This window comes from Xyrauchen texanus, chromosome 20, assembly GCF_025860055.1.
Source record: "Xyrauchen texanus isolate HMW12.3.18 chromosome 20, RBS_HiC_50CHRs, whole genome shotgun sequence".
Classification (NCBI taxonomy): domain Eukaryota; kingdom Metazoa; phylum Chordata; class Actinopteri; order Cypriniformes; family Catostomidae; genus Xyrauchen; species Xyrauchen texanus.
The window spans coordinates 40,323,383-40,336,798 of record NC_068295.1 but is presented as its reverse complement, the minus strand read 5'-3'; the positions used below and the strand labels follow the sequence as shown (position 1 = coordinate 40,336,798).

Here is a 13,416-nt window from a genome sequence, read left to right as displayed (position 1 = left end):
TGTAATTGTTTAAAGAATAAAATACTTTCTCCTATCCCAGTTTAATGTGCAGAGACAGCTATAAGTAACCATCTATTGGTTAAATAGCATGAAAGGTGTAAACACTGTCCCTGCATCTGAATTTGCATACATTTCTACTTATATAGTATTCCATTAACAGTAAGCCAATGGAGTAGTATGTCCGAATCCTCAGTATTTATAAAAGAGTAAGCGATACACCTGGATGACCTACTATTTCTGGCGAGATTCTGTAATTCATGGAACAAATGGAAGTGCCTTACTGTATATAGCAAGAAAGTTGATCCTTGTACTTAAATGGTGCTTGTTTAACAAAAACAAGCACCATTTGTGCTGCTCTCAAAACATTGCTCTGTTTGTTTGACCGGCCCAGCATAGCAACATTGGTTCAACCAATGACGTGAATTTGAGGTGAGACAACCTGTTTGTCAGACCAATAGCTGAAGGGGTGAGTATGAAAACATCTTTTTTGGAAAGTGCTGCAGAAATGACAGATCATTAGCTCAATTTAAATATGTAATGACTTAACTGAAACAAAACAGATAGCATTTTTTGAAATACTTCATTTTTTATTTGATCAAATATACAATATACTATATATATCAATTTTGCAAAATCAGTGGAAAACAAAAAATAGATCCAGATACCATTATTGCACATTTAAAAATACTGATTTAAAAAAAAAAAAACACTCATGTACAGAAGTTCATGTACGGTAAGATTTATTGCAAAGATGATACATTGAATCTGTAACTGCTGAATTAATAGGCCACACATTGTAATAGTTTTATCATAAAATCTGTAAACCCATATTAAAATAAACTTCATCCTCACAGGATTCTTCAGAGGTAGACAACTGGAAGGAAAACTCTAAAAACAGACAACACGAAAACTAACAGGGTAAAGTGTAACTATATTGCATTAGACACAGTATGTTACAAATTTTCCAGCAGCACCAAGACAAATCCAACAAAACTCCCACTTGTAAATGCATCACAACACTCGAATCACTTGTTAGACACACGTCACTAACAGGAAAGAAACAGGTTGCATCCCTACACTATCAAGAGTCTTTGATTTGTTTCTACATGACTCATCAGGGTGGTGTCTAGGGAGGTCTCTAGCTCTATATTGTGTTTGTCATAAGATTACCTGCTATCACGGTTGACACATAGACATCTTTCACAGAAATAGTTCTTTATTGATCCACATGAGTGTGCGTGTGTCATTGGGTTTACACTCATATTCAATACTGTTGAAGCTGTTTCCCCACTGGCAATGGTCCCTCTTGTTGTAGTTGTAGAATTTGACCTGCCAGACGGTCTCAAAAAGGCCTGCATGAGTGAACTGTAAAGTACAGTGATAACATATCAGGAGTAGCTCTTACTTTTACAACCACTTATGTTCTTATTCAGGTTTTTGTAATATAATTATAGGCCCTGTCCCAAAACCTAGTGAGCTGCCTTGCTTTCTACTGTCTACATATGCACTTGTCTTATAAGGTAGCATCCACACTGTCATTGAATATCATAAAGCCCCATTTGCATTGTCAGCGTCTCACAGCCACAAAGTGACAGAAGATCATTCTTTTTAACTGGCAACTTCCGGCAACAGAAGTTGCAGCGGCCGTTGGCAACAGGATGTGGGCATGATAAGAGATGTGACAAAGTTAAGAAAAGTGTAACTTTTTGCAATGCAGAGCGATACTGGACAGAGACTTCCAATATTAGTGTAGATGGTGAAGCTCACATAATCCGTTTCCTGTGAGAGACTGGAGGAGTCAAGTGCAGGAAAGATGGAGGTGTTAATGTTGTCAAAGATTTCACTGATCTATATCACTTGCCTGTAACTACAAACATGTATAGCCAAAGCAATGGCCAGTTGTGCTGCTGACCAATAACGTTAGAGCTACAGCAGTAGGAACGCCCACTAGTGACACAAGAGTACAGAAACTAGCAACATCAAGCAACAAAGTCGCTTACAATGTGAACAGGTCTTAAAGCTACACTATTTAAGATTGTTTGTTAGAAATAAATAAAATTGAATTAATGAGCAAGTACACCAATAATCCATCTTCCAAACTGTGTTTTGCCTCACCACGATTCACTATAGTAAGCCTATGATATATATTTTAGAGCAGTTGGGTTGGATTTCCCGAAAAATTGCATACTTCGGTCATTCGTCCATAACTTTTTACGTCATGTCCATAAATAAAGTAGGTCCGGCTGCTATTGTGCTTGACGTTACAACAAACATTGACCATGGATCATTAAAAAAGTCAAACCTCTGGGGAATCACCCATTGTAAAAATAATGAAACCTTGAACCGAGAAGAGTCTGCAGACAAAAAGTGAAAGACAATGGAAGAGCCAATAATAAAACACAAATCAACATCGGCTTGGCTTTTCAGAGGTGGCGAGAACGCAGAGATCTGAAAGGATTTAAAGAAAGTATTTTATCTTGCTAGACTGGTAGTCTCTAACACTAGCGCTGTAGATCGTTAGATAGTGTTAGCCACTCTAATGGGGCATTTTATTGTGGGTTGTGGTACTGCAGTGCTTGATTTCATTTTCGATGAAGGACAGTGGAAAATTTTTACTTTATAGATCTGTAAACTAGCTACGTCTTCATCTATCTAATTAGCCGAATAGTGACCATTTCCAGCTAAACAGGTTATCTCTTGAGCTATTCACTTTGTAGCGAATGTGTTATGATCAGTAGGATAATCTGCTTTTATTTTAGTTTTAGTTTTTTTTTTGTTTTCAGCAAGGGTACACTAATACGCCTATACTGAGTTAAGAGCAGAGCTGAAGCCCAACTCAATTATTTATCAAAATAATGTTCCTCCACAAGTAACTTGCAGTTTTATGCTTCAATCGCTAGAGGGCCAAAAGTCACAGCTTTAAGTGACTAATTTTTCAACTTGTGTCAAACAAAGAGTGCTCCTTATGTGAAGCACACAGGAGAATCACTCAACTGATATCAAGACTTTGACGGTAGCGTGATGCTAAGCTAACAATCTGATACTCTTACAAGCAAACTACAAACACACATTGGTAAAATAGTAAAAAATAAAATGATTACATTGAGCTCTTTTTGGTACTTTTTTTGGTATTTAACCTGTTGATACGCAAGTTCCCCGCACTCAGATTTTGTGTAGTCTTGAAAGGCGGAGCCTTAATTTGACTCTGTACGCTTCCAGCGATTTTCAGAGATAAAAGATTGCAGGAACCTCATTTTTTGTTAGATCATCTTCAAATTTGAAACATAACTTCTTTAGACTTGTGGCTTTGAGAACATTGTATTTCTGGGTTGTCTTGGCACTTTTATTATAGTTTTTTTAGATTATAAAAACATGTTCAGCACAAAATATTTCCATTACTATAAACTTCTGCTTCTCTAACTTAAAAAAATAACAACATATAATTAATGCTGGGCAATAAAGCCCAAAGTGTCTTCTTTCAAAAGATACTACAACTGTGTGCATACTCTAAAGGTTTCAGTAAATACAACCATTTAAGTTCAGGTATGTCATTTTCATGGTTTGTGCTCAAAAAGGGGGTGCGTATCAACAGGTTAGTGAATTAAGTAGCCTATAATGGGTATTTCTCATAAAACCTGGCAAAAAAAAATTCTTGGTCACATTTACATTTGGCAGATGCATTTATCCTAAGCTAATTACACTGGATTAATTAAATGGACAATACCCCCAAACAACCTGGAATTAAGTGTCTTGCTCAAGGACACAATGGTGGTGGCTGTGGGGATTTAACCGGCAACCTCCTGCTTTCAAGTTCCGTGCTTTAGCCCACTACGCTATACCACTCCATTTAAACCCAAATCAATAAAAAATATATATGAAATTACATTTTGCATAAAGAAAATTAAGCCTACATTTAGGACTATTATGATTTTTTCCTTGTGACACTGAAGGTCATGAAAGGTCGAGAATATTTGATCCCTCCTATTATAATAAATGAAGGTCAATTTTAGAGCCTTAAAGAAAAACTCAGACTTAAAAGCCAGCTAGACTCTTACTATCAAACGTACGTTGTTGGAAAATGTTTTGTTCACCTACCAGAGACAAAACATGTGCTACATATCCTACAATTGTAAGTACTGCACAAATCCAGCTGTCTCGCCTCATGGATGCTGTTCACGGCCATTTGTGTTTTTTTCCCTTTTTTTTCCCCCGGAAATCTAAACAATTCAATATGCCTTGTTCAAGGCATATAGGAAACATCCAGCCACCAAACAACATGGTCCAAATTTTAATGCTGACTTTCATGCTAACGTTACCACTATGAGTCACTATGACTAAAGGGCCTACAGCTGTTATTTTAAATGAGTTTGACAACTAACTGGAAATGTTTTGGAACAAAGACTTCACTTCCCACACCACTGAATATCATTATGAAATGGTCTACAATTTATGCATTGCGTTAATGAGAATTGGGGGGATACTTAATGAGATTCTCAAATCTTAATGCCCCTAAAAATAGGCTTCATTTTCTATAAGCAAAATATAATTTCTTATTTGTGCCTTTTGATTTTGGAGTAAAATAGGAGCTGGACATTTATTGACAGGTTAGTGAGAATCACCAATATTCATAATTTACATTTAATTTGCCATTTTATTCATGATGCTATATAGATTATAGAATTGCCTTCTCTGTGAAGGATACTTGCGATGCTGCCTTACAATATGGCCAAAACAAGGCATCTTAGAAGCCAGCATAATTCTTCTCCCTACCTTTATAAACAGACTTCATGTTGAGAGAGTGACTATGAAGTTTTAAATTTCTATCTATTAACATAGCTCACTAGGCTTTTGGATAATGGAGCGACTGTCAATACTTACCTGTATGCTGACTTGAACAGGTTGTCTTTCTCCACTTTTAGTGTGTGCTACTCCCTCAGTGTCATACATTCCAGTGTATACTACAGACTGGGGGTCTTTAGACTGCTGCTCCAAAGGGAAAGTCACCCCGGCAACAGTCATGGATCTGAGAAATGAGACATGCAGAGGGAGAGATGGGATAAACTGTCACAACAACTCAAAACAAAGTGTTAACAGAATCAACAGAACTGTAAGAGCTAAAAAAGTTAACAATTATTTTACATTTGACAGCTTATTAGTAATGGTAAATGGTCTGCATTTATATAGCGCCTTTTTTAACCTTAGTGGTATTCAAAGCACTTTAAACTGTGTCTCATTCATCCATTTACACACACATTCACACACCAATGCAATAACGCAGTGCTGGCAGTGAGGGTCGGGAATGATGGGAAATGTAGTTTTACAAGGACAGTGAAACACGGGGCAGACAACACGGAAAACGTGACATGGAATATGATCAGTGACGAGTGAAACAGAAAACACGGGGCAGACAACACAGGAACGTAACATAATCCCCCCTCAAAAGGACCGGATTCCAGACGGTCCTAAAAAAAAAAAAATAGCAAAAATGAACAAATGTTCAAGGAGAGAGGGGCTAGAAAAGGGGGAAAACAGACAGACCAAAGGGGGCACAAGGGACACAGAGACAGAACAAGGAGGCACAAGGGGCAATCAGGCAGTCCACGGAGGCACAAGGGACACTGAGACAGTCCAAGGGGGCACAAGGGGAAATTTGGCAGTCCACGGAGGCACAAGGGGCAGACAGGCAGACCAGGGAGGCCGAGAGGGCAGACAGGCAGTCCACGGAGGCCTAGGGGGCAGGCAGGCAGTCTATGGGTGTGTGAGACGGGGCCAGGGTCAGGTGGCCTGGGGGCGTCCACTGGGTAGGGACTGGGTAGGTTTAGGAGGCCAGGGAGTTGGCCACAAGGCAAAGACCGGTTCAGGAGGTCTGGGAGGTGGCCACAGGACAGGGATAGGTTTAGGTGGCCTAGGAGGTGGCCATAGGGCAAGGGCCAGTTCAGGGGGCCTGGGAGGAGGAGTGGCCACTGGGGAAGCTGGCGGAGCCAAGGAGGACTTCTGAGGCGGAGTAGTCGAAGACTTGGGTGGCGGCGCCGAAGGAGGCGTAGGCAAGGCCGCAGGAGACCCTGGGGCGGAGCAGAGACAGGCAGAGCCGTGGGAGACACTGAGGGTAGAGCAGAAGCTGGCTGAGCCATGGCAGACTGGGTCAGGAGGCGGAACCGTGTTGGGCGGAGCCAAGGGGGACTTCGGCAGCGGAGCCGTAGAAGGCTTGGGAGGTGGCGCCGTGGAAGGCGTAGGTGGTGAAGAAGGCTCTGAGGGCGTAGCCGAGGGAGGCTTCGGAGGCGGAGCTGAGGGAGGCTCTGGAGGCGGAGCTGAGGAAGGCTCGGGAGGCTCAGAAGGCTGAGCCGAGGGAGGTTCAGGAGGCGGAGCTGAGGGGGCGGAACCATGGAGAGCTCTGGAGGCTCAGGGGGGCGGAGCCGTGGAAGGCTCAGGAGGCAGAGCAGAGGGAGGCTGGGGAGGCTGAGCAGAGGGAGGCTCGAGAGACTTGAGATGCGGAGCCCTGGGAGGCTCAAGAGCCTTGAGAGGCGGAGCCCTGGAAGGCTCAGGAGGTGGAGCCCTGGGAGGCTCGAGAGACTTGAGAGGCGGAGCCCTGGGAGGCTCGGGGGGCGCTGGCTCTTGGACGGTCATGGCTACTGGCGCTGGCTCTTGGACGGTCATGGCTACTGGCGCTGGCTCTGGGACAGTCGTGGCTACTGGCGCTGGCTCTTGGACGGCCGTGGCTACTGGCGCTGGCTCTTGGACGGTCGTGGCTACTGGCGCTGGCTCTTGGACGGTGGTGGCTACTGGCGCTGGCTCCTCCTCATTTCTCTTCCTCCTCCGGGCAGACTAAGTTGACCGTGCTGGCTCATGGACAACGACAGGCGTGGGGGTTTGCTCACTGACCGGTGGGGCTGGCGTGACAGGGAGCGCTAGGGACGACTGGAGAGTCACCGCCGTGGGTGGAGAGGTAGGGTCCTCCTCAACGACGCCCACGGTGAGCGGCGAGCCGCAGACCAGCAAAGTCACCTCCAGGAAGTCGCGGAGAGTCCAGCCGCACGTCGCCGGCGGCAAACGCTCCCTAAGCGAACTGTGTAAAGTGTCCCTGAAGAAGACCATCAGAGCTGAGTCCGGGAAGTCCGAGATCTTCGCCAGCGCAAGGAAGTCGCTGATGTGGTCTTCCACAGGGCGGTCCTCTTGTTTGAGGCAGAGCAGCCGGAAGTTGGCATGTTACACCGCTAGATCCATTGTTGGGTCAATCGTTCTGTTAGGCTTGTGTAGGAAGCAGGAGAAGGCAGACGGGGAATTCGGATCTAGATGCGGTTTTATTTACAAATAAAAATAAACAAACACAGGAACAAAAGCAAAGGTCCACGATGGGAAAATTAAACTAAAGCACGAAACAACATTCAAAGTATACAAGTGAAACACAACCACGAAGGATAAGGAAACCTCAAGCGAACACAAATAAACATCTAGGGCAAACGTTGACAAACATGAGGAACATCCAGGAGCAGAGAACATGAAACGATAACGATTGACAAAGGAAGGAGGAAACAGCGGGGTTTAAATAAACAGATACGATGATGACAAAATAACAATCAGGTGTGGACAATAACGCAGTGCTGGCAGTGAGGGTCGGGAATGATGGAAAATGTAGTTTTACAAGGACAGTGAAACACGGGGCAGACAACAAGGAAAACGTGACATGGAATATGATCAGTGACGAGTGAAACAGAAAACACTGGGCAGACAACACGGGAACATAACAGCTACATTTAGGACCATTGCATTTTGACATTATTTTTAGGACACTTAAGCACATTTTAACCCCCAGTTCTCATTACCGCAATGCATCCGGATATTTACTTCTGTTACTCCCATATTTTCAATGGTGATTTTCATCTCATTATACCATAAAATAGTAATTTTTCAATGAGTATTTTAATTAAAATCAGCGAAAATTAAAGGCAGTATGCTACCAGGCTAGTACTATGATGTACAGATACATTACTAATTAATAATAGTTCACTTTTCAATGAGTGTTTACATCATGTCCATAAATAAAGAAGGTCCGGCTACTATTGTGCATGTATGGTGCGGTGGAATGTGTGGTAGTAGCTTGAAGCTAAAAGTAACAACAAATTGCAACATTGATCGTGGATCATTCAAAAAGGCAACCCTCTGGGGAATCACCCATTGTAAAAATAAAGAAACCTTGAACCTTGCAGACAAAAAGTGAAAGACAAAGGACAGAGCCCATTATAAAACACAAATCAACATTGGCTTGGATTTTCAGAGTAGGCGAGAACGCAGAGATCTGTAAGGATTTAAAGAAAGTATTTTATCTTGCTAGCCTGGTAGTCTCTAACACTAGCGTCACAGCATTAACTGACTAATTCTTCAACTTGTGTCATAAAATTAGTGCTCCTTATGTGAAGCAAACAGGAGAATCACTCAACTGATTAAAAGACTTTGGTGGTAGCGTGATGCTAAGCTAACAATCTGATACTCTTACAAGCATACAATTACAAACACACATATTAGTAAAATAGTACATTTTGTAATTAGATTGAGCTCTTTTTGGTACTTTTTGGTATTTAATGAATTAGGCAGTAGGCTACCAGGCTAGTACTATGATGTATAGATACTTTACTAATTAATAACATATCACTTTTTCCACATTGCGGTAACGAGAATATGAAAAAGAGAGGTTTTTTTTGTTGTTGCATTGCGGTAATATGAAATGGGGGGTAAAATGTGCATAATTGTTATGAAAATGTCATTGTTTAAAAAATCTTAATGCCCCTATAAAAACGCTTCATTATCTATATGCAAAATAAAATGTCTTAGTTTCTTTTGATTTTAGAGTAAAATAGGACCAGAACATTTTCTTGGCAGGTTTTGTGAGAATCACCCATATATGAAAATAATTAAATGTTATGTTTGTTTAGTGAAACACAATGTGGAAAACATGCCTTAAACAAACAACTTTTAAAAACTGAAACTGTAGAGAGAGTTTAGAAAGCAACATCTAGACATTTTTGCCTACATATCTGCATGCGAAACAAAAAATACAACACACATTAAAACAGGGCAGAATTGTGCACATGCTGCCAGTCAAACATGGTTGATGCCCTAATCGTCTGTGGATTTGACTGCCAGTAGAAGCAAGCAATCTGTCTGCTCCCTCTGTCAGGGCATGACATGCAGGATAAGCCCTGAAGCTATGCATCTGGACTGACATGCATGGCATGAAATGCTACATCCAGAGGGAAGTTTTCTTATCAAATGCATAATTTTGCTCTCACAAACGTAACATGGTTTTTCACATGTATACTATTGTAATTGTCTTGCATCAATTACACCATGGTATGCATCAAAGTTCCATCATTGCAATCTGATATCATTAAGGTACCACAGTGGTACATGTTTGAAAGGGCATGTATTTGATGTCAAAGATTAAGGCACAGCTTTATCATGGTTCAAAGATGTATTTTATTATTTTCAAAAAAATTAGAAAGGTTTTTCAGACATGTTTTTCTGGACATGTATTATAGTAATATGTTATTCTTTTAAATACATAGTGGAGGAGAAAGCAAGATCTATAAGTGTCATATGTCAATAAGGTAGTATTATATGATTTTCAAAGTACAACACATTAGTCTATATCATATGCCACAGTAGTAAATACACAAAATAAGTGTTTCGTTTTATTTTAGTTTTACTTTCTGTGAAACTACTTTGAAAATATAAAATGAGAGGATCAATAAGACATTTTACTTTCTGATTGATTAATTGTTATCTACTCACATCACCTCAACTGCTCCCGGTTTCACGACCACATCTATCTTGTACTTGGTTCCGGTCAATAATTTAATCGTTCGGGTCTGCCCGAATCTCGTCCCATCCGTCTTGAAGAACACAGGTCCGTTATTTGGAGTCGTTTTCAAGGAAACGGCGATTTTAATCAGCTGTGGTATGTCGGCCATAATGCTAAATGTTGTGGAAAGGCAGTCGGTTGTGTGCGAACAGCTCAAGATATTTCAGGCTGAACTAAATCGAGAGGCTGTGAGGTACTCGCTTGGAAAACCGTAAAAAATGCATTGCAGAAAGCACTTCCAAAGTCATCTCTACTGTTCCTGACAATAATCCCCTTCACAACAGTAATCCTTACAAGCCCGTGTGCCAATCTAATGAGATCAAGGGAGACGCAGTGTAGCCCACTTCAGATCAACTCTTTAGGAGATTTGTTTGGGTGTGTGTGTGTGTGTGTGTGTGTTTATTTGTATGTTTTACACAAGATAGGCAGACCCACTGGATCAACCTGAGGTTTTATGTCTTTATCAATGATACGGTGATAAATCAAACTTTAGCCCAGATCTTTAACCATGTCAGAAAACCCCTGAAGTAGGTTTGATGGGTGTCAATTTGCAGTGTTGGCAGTGAAAAATATAGGCTGCTTAGAGACAATGAGTTAAAAACAGTGTTTCCTGTGGTCATTAATTCTGTACCCTAGTATTGTCTGAAGTGTCTTGGAGTACCATGTGCCATATGGTAATCATAGTCATAGATATCAGTACATATGAATATATGACAGAAGTAACATACCACCTACTATAACTGTACTGAAATGGTACTATAACTATTTTATTAGGGCCCAAGCACAAAGTGCGTAGGACCCTATTGTTTTCGTTAGAATTATTAGGGCCCAAGCACAAAGTGCGTAGGACCCTATTGTTTTCGTTAGGATTATTATTATTAGGGCCCAAGCACAAAGTGCGTAGGACCCTATTGTTTTCAGTTAGGATTATTATTATTATTATTATTATTATTATTATTATTTTTTTTTACGACTTACGGGCACTTTTGGGGCTCTTAACATGCTCAAAAACTCTTGAAACTTTGCACACGGGTCAGAACCTGCGGTCATTAGGGCCGGCCTGAAGCTGGTACCCGGCGTGGCAGGGGGCTCGACAGCGCCCCTGGAACAGGGGCCAAAACTTGGTCTATAACTCAAACACGCTTGCATGTAATAATATGAAACTCGGTTCACATATAGATCTCATCATTTCATATATCCTTCATACTTTCACTTTTTACCCCAGACCAACAGGAAACCGTCTATTTAGGGTTGTTTGAAAAACACACGCAATGGAATTTGGAATACTCCTCCCAGAGAACTCCACCAATCGCCACCAAACTCGGTCAGCATGATGTCAAGACATTGACCATGAAAAATTGCCGGCAGATTATTGATATCTCCAACGGCTTGGCCGTGGCAAGGAAACGAAATGATGGCGAGAAACGAGAAACAGTCAGAGTGTTATAACTTCTACATACATTAATTGATCTCGATGAAACTTCAGCGGTGTGTTCGCTGTAAGAGGCCGATCGCATGGATGTGACTATTGTGAGTCAAAGTTATAGCGCCACCAACTGGCAGAAGGAAGTGTGTCACTTTCAAAATGCTTTAAAATCACCCACTTATTGTTACACGATTTACTTCAAACTTTAGGTGTATAATGTAAACACACGGCAGATGTAGACGTGTGAAAGAATTATTGATATCTTAAATACTGCTGTCGCGGCAGCTCTTCAAACTTGAATTTTCTTTTTGATGCCTGGTGCAGGGGCTCAGTAGCGCCACCTTCAGACAAAAGTGGGGTATTGGTTTCATACTTTGACCTACAGTCAGATATTTTGGTTTGAATGTGGAACACATTGCACAAGAACTTTGAAGCTCAAAAAGCACATAAATGAAGCTTAAACAGCAAGGAAGTGTGTTATAACTTCTGCATACATTACTTGATCTCGATGAAACTTAAGCAGTTTCTTCACTTGAAGAGGCCGGTCGCGTGGATGTGACTATTGTGAGTCAAAGTTATAGCGCCACCAACTGGCAGAAGGAAGTGTGTCACTTTCAAAATGCTTTGAATTCACCCCTTATGTCTCAATTGAACAAACAGTTGATAAAGAAATCGGTATCAATATATTGAATTATGAATTATTTCACTGATCAACTGTGATGTCCGGTTAAGATGAAAATAAACTATTACTCTGTCTAAGCGATTATCTTTCTGAAACACGTCACAAAAACTTACAGAAACGGATAACACAAACATGACGTTGGAAATATACACTTATCAGTATAGTTATATTAAACTTGTCTATTTCAGTTATAAAGCTGTCTCATATGTAATTTCTCCTTTAATTCTATAATATAACCACTAGATGGAGGTCTAAGCACATTTTCTGTATTCTCGTTGTTTTAACGTAAGAAGAACACTTGTACGTGTTGACTGTTGAGAACGGTGTTTGGAGATTTTAAAAGACGCGGACCAGACGGAAAAACAAGACATACTGCATCATTGCGTTCAATATTTTAACAAGGGCCACTCGTGACGCTGTACACGGTGTAAGCATCAGCTTGAGGACTCTTCAAAATGTATATAGGTCTCAGTTCTGGATGGAGTTATTTGCAGACCTTAGAGATGCTGGATACTTCAACGGGAGTCGTGAGCGTCATTGCTTTGGTGATACAATAAAAAAATACTCTACAAAAAAAAAAAAAAATAAAAAAAAACAGGGTTTCCACGGGGTCTTAAAAAGTCTTAAAAAGTCTAAAATTTCAAAATCACAATTTAAGGCCTTAAAAAGTCTTAAATTTGCTGAAGTATTGTGTTCTAGGTCTTAAATAATTTTTAACAGGTCTTAATTTTCCTACGTCCATGTAAATCTCATTTAAATGCTCCATAGCGCTTTGGAATGTTTCTTTTTTTACTTCCGTGGTGTTGTAGTTTCTTATTTCGCTAGTCCAAATATAATTCGCTGTATTATGACTACAAAATAGACCAACATGCAACAGCCAGCTTTGAGCTTCCGTGTTATTGGCGCGAGTCTCTGGATACCACAGAAAGACGTTAAACGGATTTTATTCAGCTATGAGGAAGTGCAAGTTTAGCGATACTTGGCTTGAAAAATCTGAATTTCGTGCTTGGTTAAAGCCAGTTGCAAATAACGCATTTGAAGCCTACTGCTTATGCAAGAAAGCTATTAAATTGGGAATGTTGGGTGTACGGGCGCTGGAGTCTCATTCAAAAAGTGAAAAATATCTAACTGCTGTCAAGGGTCTCCAGCAAACTACAGCCATCAGCCATTACGCGCTTTGGAATAGCGGATGATGACTAATTTCCAAAATCACGGGACCGTTCGTGCTGATGTTCGACGAAAGTCTTCATCGCACCACCAAAACGAAACAGCTGGACCTGCACGTACGTTTTTGGTCTGCTGCGAATGGGTCGAGACTGCAATAAATAAAAATAAAAAGGAATAGGCTACAATGAATGATCTATGGCAGGGCTAGTATAATGGTGGCCCCAGATCATCTTTATCTGACCCTCCAACAGTTTTTTTATTTTTAAAAACCCTCACAATCTGATA

At 40.9% G+C, this 13,416-nt stretch overlaps 1 protein-coding gene across 1 annotated transcript; it reads right to left on the bottom strand.

Annotated features, from left to right (window-relative positions):
• Positions 1-735: 735 nt before the first annotated feature.
• On the bottom strand, positions 736-10,087 carry LOC127660550 (CB1 cannabinoid receptor-interacting protein 1-like). Its single transcript, XM_052150870.1, has 3 exons — positions 9,787-10,087; positions 4,879-5,023; positions 736-1,365 (listed from the first exon to the last, which is right to left on the bottom strand). The coding sequence occupies exons 1-3, from the start codon at positions 9,963-9,965 to the stop codon at positions 1,201-1,203; spliced, it is 489 nt and encodes a 162-aa protein (XP_052006830.1). The 5' UTR covers positions 9,966-10,087; the 3' UTR covers positions 736-1,200.
• Positions 10,088-13,416: the final 3,329 nt, after the last annotated feature.